Genomic DNA, 19,589 nt, shown 5'->3' on the forward strand with positions numbered 1-19,589 from the left:
TTCTATAAACAAAACCACCTGTGTTTGATTCTATCAGTAGGTCTTCATATGAACAAAAGAGGGTTGGGAATGTAAATATATATAATCCTGATTAATATTTGTAATGAATGAAAATAACGTTGCATTCGCCCCCCAAAAAACACAAACACTGTGTATGCTTCGCCAAAGGTGGTATGTATGTCATTATTGCAAATATATCCATTCAGAACAATGCAATATATGAATGTGTATTGTAACGATAAAGATGCACTTGTGCAACGCTGTATTAGGGGGCTTCTGCCTTTTCATCTGGCAACCCTAGCTAGGCCGTTCACGAGGTTTTTCCTTTCTCGACTCCGTGTTGAAGCGGGTTACTGCCTGGCCCGGATGGACTGGTGAAATTGGTAAAAATTCACCAAAGTCAGCCGATCCTAAGTTTCGCTAATACGCCACAGAAATGCCGGCCTATTTTCAACGCCCGGAGAATGCTCTCAAACGAGCAAACGGTAAGCATGGACCCTGTTGTAGAACTATGAAGACACCGGTCATTTACGCTAGGTTAGCTGACGATAGCATCCTCGCTGTAGCAGCGCGTCGCTTTCAGCGGCGGCTAGCTAGGTGCTAGCATTCGTTGGAATGGCGTGGAGGCCATATTGCACACAGAGTGCTGCCACACAGCGGTTAGCAATGCAATAGTGGCGAATGTGAACGTCAGTAGCCTTCCTCATTTAGCTTAATCTCAATTACAGAACCAATGAGCTGCCCTTCAGCTGTTTTGGTTTAATAAGGGCAACTTTACGCGCCTGTCATTGTCCCGGGTTCTTTGTAAGATACGCGGTATCCTACGCTGACATGACGATGACGTTCCCATATGTCCTACTCCCCCCGGGTAACCTCCGCGGTCTCGCTGTAGCATACGGATGATCAACTAACCACCGTGCCTTTTTGCAGAGTTCTTGGAGGTTGGCAAGAAGCAGCCAGCCTTGGACGTTCTCTACGATGTCATCAAAAGCAAGAAGCATCGAACATGGCAGAAGATCCACGAGCCCATCATGCTCAAGTACCTGGAGCTCTGCGTGGACCTCCGCAAGAGCCACCTGGCAAAGGAGGGCTTGTACCAGTACAAGAACATCTGCCAGCAGGTTTGAAGGAGACAACATGGCAAATTTGAAAGTTTGTTATCTGGGTGGCTATGATTACACGCAAGGACTTACTTTTTTTTTTCGTGGCTGTAGGTGAACATCAAGTCTCTTGAGGATGTGGTTAGGGCGTACCTGAAGCTTGCCGAGGAGAAGACTGAGACTGCCAAGGGGGAGTCTCAGCAGATGGTCCTGGACATCGAGGACCTGGATAACATCCAGACCCCTGAGAGGTGAGCCTAACGGATCATGTGCAGAGTAGCCATTTATTAATTGTATCAAAGGCTAAAATGAAGCCATTGAAATTCACTAGATTACTACTGTGTGCTTAGTACTGTGATGGATTAAAAACGTCATCTTTTATATATTTCACATGGTTTACCTATGGGAGCTTTAGTCTCATTGTGTATTTCCCGGGGGGTCATGTTAACACTGTGCTTGCGTGCCTTCAGTGTGCTCCTGAGTGCCGTCAGTGGAGAGGACACCCAGGACCGTACCGACCGTCTGCTGCTCACCCCCTGGGTGAAGTTCCTGTGGGAGTCCTACAGGCAGTGTCTGGATCTGCTGAGGAACAACTCCAAGGTGGAGCGCCTCTACCATGACATCGCCCAGCAAGGTAGACCCGCCCGCCGAACACACAAACACCTCTGCGGTTAACATTCAGTCCCTTCATAGGGTTGTGAAATGTTCACTTCTAATCGGCAATCCGATGTGTAAACAAGCGTGTGATTTATTTTATTTTTTTCCCCCCCCCAGCCTTCAAGTTCTGCCTGCAGTACACCCGCAAGGCCGAGTTCCGCAAGCTCTGCGACAACCTGCGCATGCACCTGGGCCAGATCCAGCGCCACCACAACCAGAGCACCGCCATCAACCTCAACAACCCCGAGAGCCAGTCCATGCACCTGGAGACTCGTCTGGTCCAGCTCGACAGCGCCATCAGCATGGAGCTGTGGCAGGTCGGTCCTCCATACTTGTATTGTATAACCACCAATAAATCCCAACACGCACTATCATTTACCCCCCGTAAAGAGGATTGAGGATGTGTCACTGATTCTGCTTGTTTCTTCCCTGGGTTAGGAGGCCTTCAAGGCTGTGGAGGACATCCACGGGCTCTTTGCCCTCTCCAAGAAGCCCCCGAAGCCCCAGCTGATGGCCAACTACTACAACAAGGTGTCCACTGTCTTCTGGAAGTCCGGAAACGCTCTCTTCCACGCCTGCACCCTCCACCGCCTCTACCACCTCTCCCGGGAGATGCGCAAGAATCTCACCCAAGAGGAGATGCAGAGGTAACCATCCATCACATCTAGGGCGTCGTCATCCAGCACTTTTACGAACTAAAATTCACAGGAAGGAACTCATAAATCTGAGGGAGAAAAAACTTCTGAATATCCTCAATGCCATAGTTTGTGCGTATGACTTTTTATATTGGATTGGGTAAAACCTCAAGATGAGGTCAAATTGTACGTCAACACTAAATATGCAAAAATAACTAGTATTTTATAAATAACGATATCGGGGTAATTTTTGGAGCATCCACAATCCTAAAGATATTTTCGGGGATGTATGGTCTGCATACCTGTTGTCCCACCATGGACTGAGTCAACTAAAGCCCTGAATGTTCCCCACGGTCAGGATGTCCACCAGAGTCCTCCTGGCCACGCTGTCCATTCCCATCACCCCCGAGCGCACCGACATCGCTCGGCTGCTGGACATGGACGGCATCATCGTGGAGAAACACCGCCGACTGGCCACCCTGCTGGGGCTCCAGTCCCCCCCAACCCGCCTGAGCCTCATCAACGACATGGTGCGCTGTCCTCCGCCACACAAGTGCACGACGGTCGACAGCACTCTGGGACCGCCCGGCCTATGCACTGAATGCGTATTATGGGCTGAATGTTAATCTGTTCACTTTTGGTGAAACAGGTGAGGTTCAACCTGCTGCAGTACATCCTACCAGAGGTGAAAGAGCTGTACAACTGGCTGGAGATGGACTTCCACCCCCTGAAGCTGAGCGGAAGAGTCACCAAGGTGGGTAGCCTGAGTTGGTAGAAGCGAAACGTCCCTTCTAAACCTGTCCTCTACTCGAGTCTTTGGATCATCGCGGGCTGTCATTGAGTGCGGTTGTCTTCCACACAGGTGTTGAACTGGGTGAGGGACCAGGCAGAGAAGGAGTCTGACCTTCAGCAGTATGTTCCTCATCTGCAGAGTAACACCATCCTCAGGCTCTTGCAGCAGGTAACCTTCCGCCACCACTGTACCTATTCCACCAAGAAAACCTTGTTACATGTCCCATCTCGACCGTACACAGCCTAACCACATCTGCTGTTCTTCGCCATGCACACCAGGTGGCCCAGATCTACCAAAGCATCGAGTTCAGCCGCCTGGCCTCCCTGGTTCCCTTTGTGGACGCCTTCCAGCTGGAGCGTTCCATCGTGGACGCCGCCCGCCACTGTGACCTGCAGGTACGCTCCGGTCGAAGCAGAGGTGCACTGTACTTGTATATTAAACATGTTTTACAAACCAACGATAAGACAAATGTTTTGTTTTGATGTTTTTACAATCTTACCCCAATAATGGATGGAATACTATTGTTCTTTTTCCTTTTTATCAGGCTTAGTTATGTGACTTTGTCAAGAAAAACGGTACACTTATTCGTTAATGTATACAGCTGTCTCTAGTCCATGGTCTAGTGTTCCCCAGTGGACCTTAACATTAGTACTGAACCTTGACTTTTGCGTTCTGTTCTACCCCTAATAAAAACGATATCCCTTTATTGGACTCCAGGTTCGTATCGACCACTCCACTCGAACTCTGAGCTTCGGGTCGGACCTGAACTACTCGACCAAAGAGGACTCTCCGGTCGGGCCCTTCCTGCAGAACATGCCCTCGGAGCAGATCCGGAACCAGCTCACTGCCATGTCCTCCTCCCTAGCCAAGGCCATCCAGATCATCAGGCCTGCCTCCATCCTGGTGGGTGCCCCCCCCCCCCCTCCAGGACTCTGGCTTATCCACTGTTAACGCACAGCGTGTTCCCTCGCTGGGGCCCTTTGTAAGACAAGAACGTCGCTCATCCTTTTTCAACTCCTCTTTTGCTCGCCTTGCGTTAGTTTGTTAAAAGACCGGGAAACTCGACCAGAGGTTCCCAAACGTCTAAATCGACACACTCTACATGTGATGGATATTTAGTCGACCATTTTGATATAAAATATGAACAGCGCTCTGTGCCATACATTAAAATACATCAGTAGTCAGGGGTTACACAGTAAAGCCCCTACGGCTTATTGCCATTGCCTCTGCCTGACTGGCCTCTCTCTGCGCCCCCCTCCAGACGGAGCGCGAGGAGCAGAGCCAGCTGGCCATCGCCGCCTACCTGAAGAACGGCCGCAAGGACCACCAGCGCATCCTGGCCCGGCGGCAGACCATCGAGGAGCGGAAGGAGCGCCTGGAGAGCCTGAACATCCAGCGGGAGAAGGAGGAGCTGGAGCAGCGCGAGGCGGAGCAGCAGAAGGTGCGCAAGGCGGAGGAGGAGCGCCTGCGGCAGGAGGCCAAGGAGCGCGAGAAGGAGCGCATCATGCAGGAGCACGAGCAGATCAAGAAGAAGACGGTGCGGGAGCGCCTGGAGCAGATCAAGAAGACGGAGCTGGGCGCCAAGGCCTTCAAGGACATCGACATAGAGGTGGAGTCCCTTTGAACGGGCCTGTCGGGGGGGCGGCGTTGTTGATTAGATAGATTCAACTTTATTTGCGTTGCACACGTAAGGACAACCAGTGCAACGAAGTGCAGTGTACATCTGACCAGTAGTGCAATCGTTAAAAAGGGCTTTCCCTTATAAAAGTCCGCCACAAACTCTTCTGTGCGTTTACATTTAGGGCATTTAGCAGACGCTTTTATCCAAAGCGACTTACAATAAGTGCATTTGTCATAAGAAGTGACACAATATATCGCTGTCGGTACAGTAAAGACGTTCATAGAACCAAGTGCAAGTATTACAATCGCTAGGCTAACCCATTCCCCGTGTAAAGCATCGATAGCAGCTACTGTAGATGCTACACAATTAAGTACCTTGAATAAGTGCAATGTACAAGTGCCAGGACGTACAACATTCAATGGTGGCTGTGCATTGGTTTCTATGCCGAGTCGAGGTGAACTCCCCCAGAGGTGAACTCTCTCATTTACATCTACTCATTTAGCAGATGTATGCTAGTAATAAAAATTTTGGTCAATTCAAAGTGCTGCACAAGGATAACGCAGATTTAACTACTGGACAGGCTGCAGAGTAGCTTCAGGAATCAAAACACAAGGAGGCGTACATTTGTGCTTTGTGTATATTCGACCAGCGGACTGGCATCAAACTAACGTGTCTACCGCATAACAGGATCTGGAGGAGCTGGACCCCGACTTCATCATGGCCAAACAGGTGGAGCAGCTGGAGAAAGAGAAGAGGGAGCTGCAAGAGCGTCTGAAGAACCAGGAGAAGAAGGTAGGCTGCGGCCGCCGCCGCCGTACACCCCTCCCCTGGACCGCTTGGAGCTGCTCGGAGCGCCGCGGGGAAACCTTAAACACCGTGTGCTCTGCTCCGCCTAGATCGACTACTTCGAGCGGGCCAAGCGGCTGGAGGAGATCCCCCTCATCAAGCAGGCCTACGAAGAGCAGCGCATCAAGGACATGGAGCTGTGGGAGCTGCAGGAGGAGGAGCGGGTACGACTCCTCACAGAGAGGCGGGGGGCCCGGCCGTGAGCCTGTAGTAACCGCGGCGACGCGCGGTTACTACAGGCTCACGGCCGCCCGTCAGGCGGCGCCTGACGGGCGGCCGTGAGCCTGTAGTAACCTTGGCGACGCGCGTTCTCCCTCCTCAGATCAGCAACATGAAGGTGGAGCGGGAGAAGGCTCTGGAGCACAAGCAGCGCATGTCCAGGATGATGGAGGACAAGGAGAACTTTGTGTCCAAGATCACCGCAGCACGCAGCTTCATCTACGAGGTAGGGGCCCCAGGATTGGACAGGCAGCCTGTCAGTCAAACTCGCGTGCTGACTCCTAACCCTATCAGAGAAATGCGTTTGATTTAACGTTAGTTTTAATATAGATTACAATTTAACTTATCTTCCCTGCGGTCACGTGGTCAGGGATTTAAACCAACGTGATTGGATAATCTCTGGCTATCCCCTCATTAATATTCATGATTTTCCCGGATTCCGCCTACGAAAAACACATTCGTGTCCCCCCCCACAGCCTCCTGGTGTATAGCTTGCCGAACAAGGTCATCAATTTAAACAAAGCCTCTTTTTTTCCCTCTGAAGGAAAAACTCGCGGCATTCCAGGAGCGCGTGGTGGAGGAGAAGAAGAAGCGTCTGGAAGACCGGAAGCGGCAACGCAAGGAGGACCGCCGCACCGCCTACTACCGGCAGCAGGAGGAGGAGGCCCAGCGCATCCACGAGGAGTCTCTCAAGAAAGGTGAGCGCCCGGGACCCCTACTGCCCCCTGCAGGCCGCTCGGGATCACCCACCTAACGGGCAAGCGGCCCGCGTTGGGAAGATCCAGAGGCTGCTAGATCCTGAAGGTAGCGAACCTTAACGAGTACCCCTTAACGGGGCAGTGACCCGTCAGCTTTAGCATTAGGTCTGAGAGCACAGGCAGAGTGCAGGTAGCCGCGAAGGCCCACGGGTGGCTGTCGGGATGTAATGCCTATAAGCACTCAAAGTGATCATAATGAGAATGGGGTTGTACAAAAGCTGTTAAGAACATTTAAACAAATATGAATTTAAAATAAAGGGCCTACCATAGCTTTAATCAGTTAATATTGCGACTTTTTTTGTTGCAGGGTTTTATATTTCTGTGGTCTAACGACGGAGACTACAGGGCCATCGTTCTTTTTAAAATGAAAGTGGCCGGACAGAAATTGATAAGACATTAGTTTTTAATTCTTTGCGTTTGGACTCTCCCTGACGAGTCACGTGTTAACGACGGCAACCACTCCCGAGTCGTCCTTTTTGTTTCTACCGGCCAAACTCATCGAGTCTTTCTCCCCCCCCCCCGCCCCCCAGAACGGGAGGAGCGCGAGCGCATCGAGCAGGAGCAGCGGGAGGAGGAGGAGCGCGAGTACCAGGAGAAGCTGCAGAAGCTAGAGGAGCAGGAGAGGAAGCAGCGCGCCCGGCAGCAGGAGATCGAGGAGCGCGAGCACCGCCGCGAGGAGGAGAGGCGCCTTCCGGAGGATAAGCCCGCCTCCAAGGTTCGCCCCGCCTCGTGTTAAAGGTCCCATGACGTGCCACCGGGGGGGGGGGGGGGTGATGAGCCTTATGACTTCACAGGTGGGCGTGTCCACCCAGACGTGTGACGGGTAGACGAGCACCGTTTGCTAAGGTCGGCTCGGAGGCTGATCTATCCAGCGCACATCTAGGGGGACACGACCACCTGTGATGTCATAAGGGGCAGATTTCCAAAACGGCTTGTAGCGGCTAATCCCACCACACCTGGTGGCGTGCCATGGGACCTTTTAAGACGTGTCCCCTTTCCTGGCGGGCTTTAAAATGAGTGTCGTTGGTGTCAATCACGACCCTGGAAACCCAGAGTTCTCACAAGAGCACAATTTGAATTTGCTCAGCAAGTCACTCTGGGAACGAGCAACATACTCACTCCCAGATTCCCCTGGCCCAGAACATTGACCAATCGCATCGGTGTATCTGGGCCAAAAGCGTTGCTGTTTTACCGACCGGAAACGGCAAGAGTCTTATCTACTGGTTATCTCTGCTGGTCTGGATACGCCACCCCTTGTATTCTTCTGATTGGTCGTAGTGTTATCCCGTTGGGTGCGGTGATATTTTCACATGCATGCCCGGTGCCGCCCCTCGAGGTGGGCCCTTCTCATCACTCGTTGCCGGACCCTGCAGCTCTCTAGATGTGGCTCTGGATTTCCAGGCTAGTCAATCACCACGTTGGCTCCGGGTTTCACCGCTTTTCTTCCAGCAGGACTGGGGCGACAAAGAGGAGAGTGGCAGCGCGGCCGGCGGCGGCGGAAGCGGAGGATGGAGGAAACGAACGGAGGCGGCCGGCGGCGGAGACTCGGAGTGGCGCCGTGCGGCTCCCGACAGGTGCGCTGATCCCTCGTCAGTAGGGCTGAACCATCAGGGGGAATAATTGAATTGCGATTTATTTTTGACCAATATTGCGATTTAATATGCGATTTTATTTTATTTATTTTTTTGTTTTGTTTTATTTATTAAGTTCCTTATGTTCTGTATTATTCACTAAAAAAGCGATGAATCATTCTGTAGTATGACCAACACAACACTGGAAGCAGTCAACATATAAACGGCGCTTTCCTTTAGGCCAGGCCGATGTGTTGAGATGAATTGATATTATAACATCTTTATTTAACTATTGAATTGTAAAAAATATATATATATATAGATCTTACTGATCTCCCGTCAGTAACGGTAACAAATCACAAAAAAATAAATAAAGGTGTATTGTATTTTTAATTGCGGCCTTTGAGATTTGCTGATCACGTTCTAATGATTTGGGTCCGATCAATGACCTGTCGGCTCTCTGCCCCCCAGGGAAAGGAAGCCGGAAGGCCGTGACGAGGAGCGGGAAGACCGGCCCCTGCGGCGCGGCGCCGACGACCGCGGGCTGCGCCGCGGCTTCGACGAGGAGCGGGCGCCACCCCGCAGGGTGCTGGACGAGGAGCGCGGGCCCTGGAGGGCCGCGGCCACGGAGGACGACCGCCCCGCCAGGAGAGGCTTCGACGACGACCGGGGCCCCCCCCGCCGGGCCTTCGAGGACGACCGGGGCCCCCGCCGGGGAGCCGACGACTCCAGGCCCCGCCGGGACGACGACTGGGGCCCCCGGAGGGGAGCCGACGAGGAGCGGGGCGGCAGGAGGGGCGGCGACGACACGCCCTGGAAGCCCCTGGGGAAACCTGGTAGGGGCAGGGCGAGAGAGGAGCCGGCGCTTAGCTACTGCACATTAGTCACTCGGGAAATATACGGGATGTAGGTTTTCCCATGAAGGGAATTTCTGTTGTTCAGAAATTCCCGTCATACAACGCCATGTCGTCTGTTAAGTCTACCGCTATAGCGGTAGCTACACCCCGAACCACTAGAGGCTGCTCATGGGACACACGTTCACACTTCTGTCTTTCCCTGGACCCTTAGGAAGACTTGCTCATCCCACTTTGGTGACAGCTAATGGGGATCCTTTTAAACAAACAATGGGAAAACGTTGTTGGTTCTCGGTGTACGGCTGTAGTTCTCGGTGGACTTACGGCTGTAGTTCTCGGTGGACTTACGGCTGTAGTTCTCGGTGGACTTACGGTTGTAGTTCTCGGTGTACGGTGGACTTACGGCTGTAGTTCTCGGTGGACTTACGGCTGTAGTTCTCGGTGGACTTACGGCTGTAGTTCTCGGTGGACTTACGGTTGTAGTTCTCGGTGTACGGTCGACTTGCGGCTGTAGTTCTCGGTGGACTTAAGGTTGTAGTTCTCGGTGTACGGTGGACTTACGGTTGTAGTTCTCGGTGTACGGTCGACTTACGGCTGTAGTTCTCGGTGGACTTACGGCTGTAGTTCTCGGTGGACTTACGGTTGTAGTTCTCGGTGTACGGTGGACTTACGGTTGTAGTTCTCGGTGTACGGTCGACTTACGGCTGTAGTTCTCGGTGGACTTACGGCTGTAGTTCTCGGTGGACTTACGGTTGTAGTTCTCGGTGTACGGTGGACTTACGGTTGTAGTTCTCGGTGGACTTACGGTTGTAGTTCTCGGTGTACGGTGGACTTACGGTTGTAGTTCTCGGTGTACGGTCGACTTACGGCTGTAGTTCTCGGTGGACTTACGGTTGTAGTTCTCGGTGTACGGTCGACTTACGGCTGTAGTTCTCGGTGGACTTACGGTTGTAGTTCTCGGTGTACGGTGGACTTACGGTTGTAGTTCTCGGTGTACGGTCGACTTACGGCTGTAGTTCTCGGTGGACTTACGGCTGTAGTTCTCGGTGGACTTACGGTTGTAGTTCTCGGTGTACGGTGGACTTACGGTTGTAGTTCTCGGTGTACGGTCGACTTACGGCTGTAGTTCTCGGTGGACTTACGGCTGTAGTTCTCGGTGGACTTACGGTTGTAGTTCTCGGTGTACGGTGGACTTACGGTTGTAGTTGTACCTTCAGGAGGCGGCTGGCGGGAGCGGGAGAAGGCCCGGGAGGAGAGCTGGGGACCGCCACGCGACGGGGGCGCCGACGACACCACCGAGGCTGAGGAGAAGCCCAGAGAGCGCCGCCCACCTCCGCCAAGGTAGGCCCCGCCCACCTCCGCCAAGGTAGGCCCCGCCCTTGATGGAACCCCCTTTCCCCATTGGGAAGGTCTCGTATCCAAATTGATGCTGATACATTGTATTGTTTTACTTTACTCTGTTGTATTATTTACTTTATTTGTTTTTAGCCGATGTATTAACCTTCACTGTACCCTCGGCACCTTTGCAAAGGAGGGTTTTCCCCTGAATGTGTTTTCCGGGTTAAATAAATTAAAATGTAAATGAAAAAATGTCTTCTGCTGAGAGGGTGTGCAAATAGCACGAGGTCTAACCTTATGCGGGCCTAAAGGTGGAACTGGAACATTTAGAATATCGTGCAAAAGTTCAATATTTCAGTAATTCAACTTAAAAGGTGAAGCTAATGTAAATTATATAGACTCATTCAATGCAAAGTCAGATATTTCAAGCCTTTATTTGTTATCATTTTGATGATTATGGCTTACAATTTATGAAAACCCCCAAATTCAAAATCTCAGAATCTGTATATTCTGAAAAGAGTTTAATATTGTAGGCTCAAAGTGTCGCACTCTAATCACCTAATTAATCCAATCCTGCAAAGGGTTCCTGAGCCGTAAAGGTTGCATCAGCGATGCTAGGCCGAAACATTAATGTTCTCATTCATCTGATCTTTCCTCACGATTCCTCACGATCCGTAAGCAGGCCGTCAAAAGAACGTTTCTCTGTAGGCAGACTGCGCACTGAGATCGTACACAAAAACAAATGGTACTACCAACCACTCGACACCAAAATAAATAGTATTCCAACCAATCACCGACAAGGGGTGGGTTTTGTGGGGGTTTGATCTGCGTTCATGATGGTTTTTACTGGATGCACGAAACACTGACGGGGGGGGGGGGCGAGCTGGCTCTGTTGGTCTGGGATCTCTCTTCAACACCAACAGAAGAGACGCCCCCCAACACCTGACTCAGCCTTTGAACGGTCCCAGTCTGGTTCAGTGCTAACTCCGAGGTTCCCCTGGTGTCCTCCAGAGAGGAGGCCAGCGCCTGGAGGCGGGGGGGCACCGAGGAGACCAGCAGCTGGAGGGGCCGCAACGAGGAGCCGGAGCGCGAGGAACGCCAGGAACGCCAGGAACGCCGCGTCATCGAGCCACGCCGTGATGAGCTGCGTCGGGACCGCGAGATGAGGCCGGCGGCCAGAGACGACGAGGGTGAGCGCAGCGCTCATGGCTTGATTGATTGATTGATTGATTGATTGATTGATATTTGACCGTTTTGATATCAAATATAAACAGCCCTCTGTGTCATACATTAAAATACATCAATAGTCAGGGATGACGGGATAAAGCCCGAAGGCTTGTTTCCACTGTGGTGCCTTTGGGGCAGGAGAAGAGGGCAAGAAGCAGCAAATCACACGCCAATCATTCAAATAATTAACACAACTACATAATAGTCACACACGTGACGATGATCATATTTAAGACATGCCTAAGATTGGCGACCTAGCCATTGTTTCAAAGCCTTTTTTAAAACTGCCTGTTTCTGACTGACTTGAGTGTACCAGGTTGCAAAGTGTAGGGTTCACTCGTTTTGTCGTCAGGACTAGGATTCCAGTCTGTGGTTGTACAGCAACATACACTTCTTAGCTCTCGTCAGTTCCCCTCACCACGTCCCACTGGGTTTTGAACGTGACCAGAAAGGGCTGTGTTACCACAAGTGACCACTGGATGTCACCGTTTCCATTCGTAAGCCGCTGTGAATCCCTGAAGGTATAGACCCCATCTGCCACGGCGTGAGGACTGATTCTGAGGACCCTTGCACGTGGACCCTCTCTGGTCTTAAAGGTCTCTTTGACCTCTTTAGAGTCAGACTATCCGCAGTGGGGGGGTAGTTTATGAATCCACCTTCAGCACGTCCGAATGACTGGTGGAACATTTTTGTTTAGTTTTCTTACAAAACGATTTCAAAATGGCTCTCGGGTGTGCAGTGTTGTCCCGGCAGCGGCTCCTCGCGCGCTAAAGGCCCTAGGGTCAGAGCTCACCCTGTGCTGTGCGCCTCCCCAGGGAGCCTGTGGCGGCGCGGCGGAGACGACAAGCGAGAGGAGCGGGAGAAGCCTAGGGAGCGCGAGGCGGTGCGCGAGGCCGAGGGGGAGAAGGCCGCCTGGCGCAGCAGCGCCGCCGCTCCGGCTCCCGCCGCCGCCGCCGCCGCCCCCGCCGCTGAGAAGGAGCCCCAGCGCCCCGTCAAGAAGGAGGAGGCCCCCGAGGACGACGACGGCTGGACCACCGTCCGCCGCTGAGTCGCTGAGCCACAGGGCGGCCGGTCGCTGCTCACAGACGACCCCCCGGGCACACTGGCGGCAAAGCTTTTGTACAACCCCATTCTCATTATGATTACTTTGAGTGGTACAATTATTATAGGCATTAGTAATTCCAGATGTTTTTCTTTGATTTCTCTCTCAATATATATATCTATACATATATATATATATATAATAAGCAGATGATGAAGAGTGCAAGTTTCAGCTTTCCTGTGAGAGTATGGTTGTGCAACCCGCCATTACATCAGTTGCTTCACCTGTGAGTTTGTAGCCGAGTGGCCAATCTTGTGTGTGGCTGACTGCCCCCCGGTGTGTTGGAGTGTCATTGCGCAGAATGATTATTTAATTGGATTCAAATACACCACACATTGAAATAACATTGTAGCGCTATAATGGTTTAACTTGTTTCCACTATGGACCTGTTACAACTGGAATTGTAGTACCTTTCTGGTGATTGAATAAGTACAACACCAAGTTTCTAATCTGAATTACTATATTGCCTGTCATCTTGTGAACTTCATAAACTCTTTAACTGGGTTTTCCATTTTGATGTGCATGGTTAGACTTTAAAAGAATTCTCCAAATCCGTGGATCGGTTCAATCTTGTAGCATTCAACTGTATGACGAGATTGAATGTGTACATGATGAAGCCTTTATTAATAAAGCGGTTTGCTCACCAATTTTGTCCAAGTTCTGCATTTTTTTAAGACTTTTTTGTGCAGTTTATATAATTATCTGAATATAAGTGGCTTTACGTCTGCATTAAAGTTACTAATTTGCCCGAACCTTTGGCGGTGATTTTTTTTTGATTCGACGATTTAAGCAGCATTGTAAAATTGCAGTGCACTTCGATCTTGTGTCCACTGGATGTCGCTAGAACGCCATGGACGAAGGACTACGACTTGTAAAGGCAATGATCTAGTCATTAGATGCATATGATACCTTCTCAGCCTAACAAAGACGAGTTGTCAACTTAAATTTGATTATATTAGATCCATCAATATGCTATAAATGCATACATTTTTATTAAGGGTCTAAAAATCCCCTAGAAATCTCAAATCGCCTTCACATGGCTGATATTGAACTTGCCAGATAAACCCCGAGGCTACTGACGGCATTTGTAGGCCTATTTGCATTTTTATAATTGTAAAAATAATTACAAAAATGTTCAATTGAAAAGAAAAAACGGATAATTTATGATTTCTTTAAAACAAATAAACACGTTCAGCATTTTATTTTCTCCAACGGTGTTGATGGTCACCGACTTAAAACTGATAAGCCTAATTTCTAGGAAGCCGCCTTTTTTGCCTATCAGAATATATATGTTATATATATATATATATATGTATATATTTATATATAATTGGATTATAATGGCGCAAAGATAATGAATGCATACATATATTTTACAAACTTTTATTATTTTTTACATTTATAAGCTCTACTATTTCATATTTGTTACAGGTCCGAATCGCATTATATTGACATGTCAGATATTCTACGATAATATAATATAATATGCCCTATGCAAAGTCTGAACACCTGGCATAGGGAAGGTCTGTAAGATATTTGGTTTTGCACGACGGCAAAAACAATCCAACAAACCACGCCTATTAATTAGGCTACTCCTGTTATTATTCATTTGAGTTAATGATTGTTATATTAGTCTGTGAAGGTTTTCTAGCAACACACAATGAAAATTTGTCAAGTACAATTTAGTGTTGCAGTCTTTAATTCCAGCTGCGTTTAAATAACTCCACAATGTAAGACACCTGGTCAAGCATAAACACAGAAATTAAGGATACACTTGTATTGTAGCATTAAACAAATATTTCAAGGTCGTTTTAATTTTTGCCGACCTACAGATGAATCCAAAATAGCATTGAGAAATTAAAAAAATACAATTACACATGACGACATTCAAAGTCCCGATAATAAAAGAATCAACCTGTAATTTAACAATGTATAGGCCCAGCATTGTGTGTGTCTCGGTTCTGACATATCAACCGCATGACATGGGGCTATACTGCGTATATTGCTGTATGTTTGATGTTGGCCTATTATATAAAATAATGTCAAACTCGATTTTGCTACATTGTGGTAAAACGGATAACGTCCAGTTTGTAAAAAACAAACAAACACATAAAACATTCTCTCCAATTTAGTAAATATATCTTGAAAACATATAAAACAGAGAATAAAGAGGTCTGGACAGTGCTGTTCCAAAAACATGAAGCTTGGAGAAATGACGGAAAAACAAATGGGTGCAAATTATCCTGGGGCTGATTGGCCCTGCTGTGTATGCTATTTGTCCTCAGATAGAGGAACACAGAAATACCGAAATATTGTTGTTTATAGCCCTCATAATTAGAAGAAGTCGTATAGCCTACACTAACCCTACATGCCCCCCCCCTCTCCTCCAAGTCGGAGTCTCATAGGCCTTATCGTTGGACATAAATGCAAACGTAAGTACCTCGAGTAGCTTTTCTACTGGTTCAGCTGAGTAGGTGAAATGTTGTGAAGATGGGCTTCTGAACGAATCCGTTCCCTTTTTGCGCGAGTCCGCCTCTCCGTGCGCGTTTCTATTGACGCACTTAAAGCCTCTTCCCTCAACCTTAAGGGGAGTAGAAGCGACCAATCACCATGCCATTACAGGCTTCAGAGGAAGCTGTTTATGGGACTCCAGCACTAATTAGGCTCATGAACTAACAAATCGGCTGCACAACCGGTACGGGGGAAACGATCACATCCATGGATTGTCTGGAGTAGTCCCACTTTTACTGCGATTTGCTTGTTTTTGGGGCTTTCTGTATCGTCGCGTTTTCCTTCCCAACTTGTGCTGCTGAGAAACTTTCCTCTCGCGGGTGAGCGCGTGTGTTCGTGTGGCGGTGGAGTATTTCAACGAGGAACGACTGCAACACTCCCAACTTAAGCTGGGGAATCTGGACCATCAAACCATGTTTCAACCCACACCCAAGAGGTGTTTCACCATCGAGTCTTTGGTGGCGAAGGATAATCCGCTACCGGTGTCGAGGTCTGAGGAGCCCATCCGACCCTCCGCTCTGAGCTATGCAAACCCCGGCCAGATGAACCCCTTCCTGAACGGCTTTCACTCCGGCGGCCGGGGCGTCTACTCGAACCCGGACTTGGTGTTCGCCGAGGCGGTATCGCATCCTACAAACTCGGGTGTACCGGTGCACTCCGTGCCCCCTCCCCACGCCCTGTCTGGCCACCCTCTCTCCTCGCCTCACAGCAGCCCTCACCCCCTTTTCGCCAGCCAGCAAAGGGACCCGTCCACTTTCTACCCCTGGTTGATACATAGATATAGATACTTGGGCCACCGATTCCAAGGTATGTTTGCGGGTTTTTTGCGTGTTATTTACACATAATCGAATGTTCGATGCTTACTGTTCATGCACTGTTGGTTTTTTAAAAGCGAGGTTGGAATTAAATTAGGCCTGGAGTAGGCTAAATATAAATTGAAACGTAGTGATGGTCGATTTCATGTAACCTGCATTGTATTAGGTCTCTTTATTTCTTGCCAGGTCAAATGGCACAGAAACCATCCATAGAATTAAATTTGAGTTGACATTTTCATAAATAAAAAACGTTCAATGCATTTAGTCAAATGCAATTCAAAAACATAAATTGGTCTAATAAGGCATAATCGTCATTTGATTAGAAACGCAATTTGGGATGTCCACGGGACTATCGAAATAATTTTTGTTTCCTATTTGTAGGCCTATGGTAGTTTTCTAAATTATAAACGTTTTATTACATTTTTCCTTATAGCGAAATGGGCTTCACCCCTAACGTAAATTTACAATTATTGCTAAATAGTATGAAACCAATTTTTAAATGGAATTCACACCCACCAATAACCCTGATGTGTGTGCGTATTAAAACATATATTCCTTTTAAAAGGCCGATTCTCATCCGAAGAATTTCTAGGCCAATTATTTTCCAGGCAACGATTTCCGTCTGGTAAAATAATGAGAATACTGACAATAAATGTCTAGTAAGATGATCCTGATCTCAAATGTTTTAATACTCTGGACAGTCTGGTTATATTTACCCAGTGGCGGCACACTGGGTTTTAGGCCTATGCCATCATCAGCCAATGTATTTATTTACTATAGCCTACTATCGATTATTTAAAAATAATGAACATCTCTAGTTTTACCACGTTTGTCTGCACGCTCGTATACCTGCACGGAGGGTTTTTTAGTTAGAGGAGACACATTTATATTTAAAAAGGGCATGTCTTTTATCAACCAAGGTGGAGGCCGAGTGTGTTAGTCCAAATAAATGATGTATCGCTTTCATCATTTATTTTTAAAACCCAATTTAAAAAAGTGTTGACGTTGTGTGATTCTACACGAATGATCTCCGATTATTTCCTCGGTTTTGCTGCGGCTGGACATGGTGTGTGTGTGTGTGTGTGTGTGTGTGTGTGTGTGTGTGTGTGTGTGTGTGTGTGTGTGTGTGTGTGTGTGTGTGAGTGTGTGTGCGCGCGCGCGCGTGTGTGTTTGTGCACGTCGGCAGCTATAGTGTCTCGTCGGGCAACATGAGAACACACACATGATGCTAATGAATAAAACCTTGGTCGTTTTCAGGTAACGAAACAAGTCCAGAAAGCTTCCTTTTGCACAATGCACTGGCGAGAAAACCCAAAAGAATCCGCACAGCCTTCTCCCCGTCGCAGCTCCTCCGGCTGGAGCACGCGTTCGAGAAGAATCACTACGTAGTGGGGGCTGAACGGAAACAGCTCGCGCACAGCCTCAGCCTCACAGAAACTCAGGTGAGAGAGTCGCCCAAAGCTTCGTTCGGTCACCCGTCTTCATGCGTAAATGTGTGTGATATTGTGTTTTAGAGAAGGCCGCTTGTTGTCCACGTCTCGGCCTGTTGTCGTTGCAGAGGTGATTGTGTGTGTAGGCCTTTAATGTCGTCATGGGCCGTAGTGACCCAGGAAAAAAACAGTTTGGCAATGCGTATTATTTTACTTTATGTTTCTTGTTATTAAGAAAATATTTTCCCAAAGAACCGAACCTGAACATAATTTTTTTTACCTTTTTTTGTGTTTAATTAATGAATGAATCATTTTTTTGTTTTGAAATAGCCTAGTGAAAGAGCTTAACCTTTAAAATGGATTAAAAATAGGAATTGGATTTTAAAAAATCGCACCTACGACCTATTGGCCTTCACGTTGTTGGTCGCTGACTTTAGTGGGACTGAAGCTCACAGCCGGTGGATCAGGCCTGCCGTGCTCTAAACAGGGGCTGCTCTGCACTAAGGAGGATGTTTCTGTTCAAAATGGAGGGTGATTAACCAGTTAACCGTTTTATGGGACTCGCCATACAAAGAACAAGACGGAGGTTCAATGGATTCTCCGTAGAGCTCATATTTAAGAGCGCGTTTGAAGCGGCGCTTCTGTGGACCCTGTCCCCGTCTATTGTCCCCCGTGTCAGCAGCGACTCTCTCAGAGACGGGGGCCCATACAGCCGCTGAAGGGAGAAATGAACCATCGCCTACTTCAATTAGCCCAGAGAAGGCATATTAAATACAACTGAGTTGCTACGAAGACCTTCGGGGCGCTGTTAACAAAGCCCACAGAGCGTTGATCGGCCTGGATGATGCAGGCCTAATGTCCCAGGCCATTGTCATATGTGTCAACATCTTTAAACGTGCTGAAAATTAAGCCTCAATGGACAACTGAAAACTAGACCTAAACGCTTTTTTCCCCTTTCACTCACGTAGCCAGTACAGTACATCAGCCCCATCGATCAGCGTCACGTTTGGGTAGACCAGTAGGCGCACTTTTAGCGCACGTTTAGCGCACGTCGCGGTGGCCAGTATTGTGTTTTTACGCGCAGGCCTGTGGCTGCGTGTTGTTCATAGTGTTCTGTGTTGTTTTGGTGTCATTTGTGAAATCTAAATGTGCACAAGCTCACTGAGATCTTGTATTCTCTAGGCCTGCTTGAATATTAGGACATTAGTCCGTGTAAGCACACTGGACTATAGCGCACATCTATGCGCGCTGTTTAATATGCATTAATTGGTGTTGGTTTTATGTTGCGCGCGTTTTTTTATATCCAATAATGACACGGTGTTCGTTTCTGTGTTGTTGTTGTTGTTGTTGTTGTTGTTGTTCAGGTAAAAGTGTGGTTCCAGAACCGAAGAACAAAGTTCAAACGGCAGAAGTTGGAAGAGGAGGGCTCAGAGTCGCAGCAGAAGAAGAAGGGAACGCATCACATCAACCGCTGGAGACTGGCCACCAAACAGGGCAGTCCGGAGGAAATAGACGTCACTTCGGACGATTAAAAAGAGGACAAACTTTGACCTGGGACAAGCAGCATCGTGAAGGATGACATGGATATAGATGCTGGGAAAAGACAGTGCGAGGGTACAAAGCCAATGTCAGAATTCAAACGTGCGGAGGTCGGCAGCTGCGGGCGAGAGGTCCTACCGGTGGCTGGGCTGTGCCCGCGGGAGGGGCCCTTCCCACCGTAGGCCATCACAGTGATCGATCCACCTCCCTGACCCCCCTTCCCACGCACCCTCCCACCACTACACACTACCCCCGTCAACAAACCCAAATTTGTACTCCAATTCACATTGGACATTTGCACTTCTGAAGGTTTTTAAAAACGTTTTCACTCAAAAAACCAAAACACAAAACAGTTTTTTTTTTTTTGTAAAACTTGAACTGCATGGTAGAAGTTTCCCTCTGGTAGTTGTTTTAAATTGACAAACTTCTCAAAAAACAGTTTTGTTTTTACTCTATTTTCAAACTGAGAGATGTTGTGCTTTTTCCTTTTTACAAAGTGTGCAGTCTTTAATTAATAATTCTCGTGTAAAAGTGATTGTGAAAACATGAAGTAGCAGTGCTGCGTTATAGTGT

At 48.6% G+C, this 19,589-nt stretch overlaps 2 protein-coding genes across 4 annotated transcripts; both read left to right on the forward strand.

Moving 5' to 3' along the window:
- Positions 1-334: 334 nt before the first annotated feature.
- eif3s10 (eukaryotic translation initiation factor 3, subunit 10 (theta)) lies at positions 335-13,368 on the forward strand. 3 transcript variants are annotated; one of them, XM_079729442.1, is made up of 22 exons: positions 335-485; positions 931-1,121; positions 1,215-1,351; positions 1,571-1,734; positions 1,875-2,074; positions 2,196-2,404; positions 2,751-2,922; positions 3,042-3,146; positions 3,255-3,353; positions 3,464-3,580; positions 3,903-4,088; positions 4,447-4,794; positions 5,494-5,598; positions 5,703-5,816; positions 5,975-6,097; positions 6,416-6,569; positions 7,160-7,344; positions 8,079-8,203; positions 8,672-9,036; positions 10,260-10,395; positions 11,404-11,582; positions 12,435-13,368. In XM_079729442.1, exons 1-22 carry the CDS (start codon positions 437-439, stop codon positions 12,665-12,667), a joined length of 3,696 nt encoding a protein of 1,231 aa, XP_079585568.1. In that variant the 5' UTR covers positions 335-436; the 3' UTR covers positions 12,668-13,368. The 3 variants fall into 3 exon arrangements, with proteins under 3 accessions (XP_079585568.1, XP_079585570.1, XP_079585569.1); XM_079729444.1 differs by having other exon boundaries at positions 10,272-10,395; XM_079729443.1 differs by having other exon boundaries at positions 8,082-8,203.
- A 2,277-nt stretch (positions 13,369-15,645) lies between these two features.
- emx2 (empty spiracles homeobox 2) lies at positions 15,646-19,009 on the forward strand (the record flags this gene model as incomplete). Its single annotated transcript, XM_079730996.1, has 3 exons — positions 15,646-16,039; positions 17,305-17,489; positions 18,842-19,009. 3 exons carry the CDS (start codon positions 15,646-15,648, stop codon positions 19,007-19,009), a joined length of 747 nt encoding a protein of 248 aa, XP_079587122.1.
- Positions 19,010-19,589: the final 580 nt, after the last annotated feature.

This window comes from Pollachius pollachius (assembly GCF_949987615.1).
Source record: "Pollachius pollachius genome assembly, chromosome: 2".
NCBI lineage: Eukaryota > Metazoa > Chordata > Actinopteri > Gadiformes > Gadidae > Pollachius > Pollachius pollachius.

What these genes read in the sequence shown, in the direction of transcription:
- eif3s10 (XM_079729442.1), top strand. Translation starts at nt 437, where the DNA reads ATGCCGGCCTATTTTCAACGCCCGGAGAATGCTCTCAAACGAGCAAAC. An exon ending in TCCTCAGGCTCTTGCAGCAG is followed by an intron (nt 3,354 to 3,463) that starts GTAACCTTCCGC and finishes CATGCACACCAG; the next exon opens with GTGGCCCAGATCTACCAAAG. An exon ending in GGCGGCCAGAGACGACGAGG is followed by an intron (nt 11,583 to 12,434) that starts GTGAGCGCAGCG and finishes GCGCCTCCCCAG; the next exon opens with GGAGCCTGTGGCGGCGCGGC.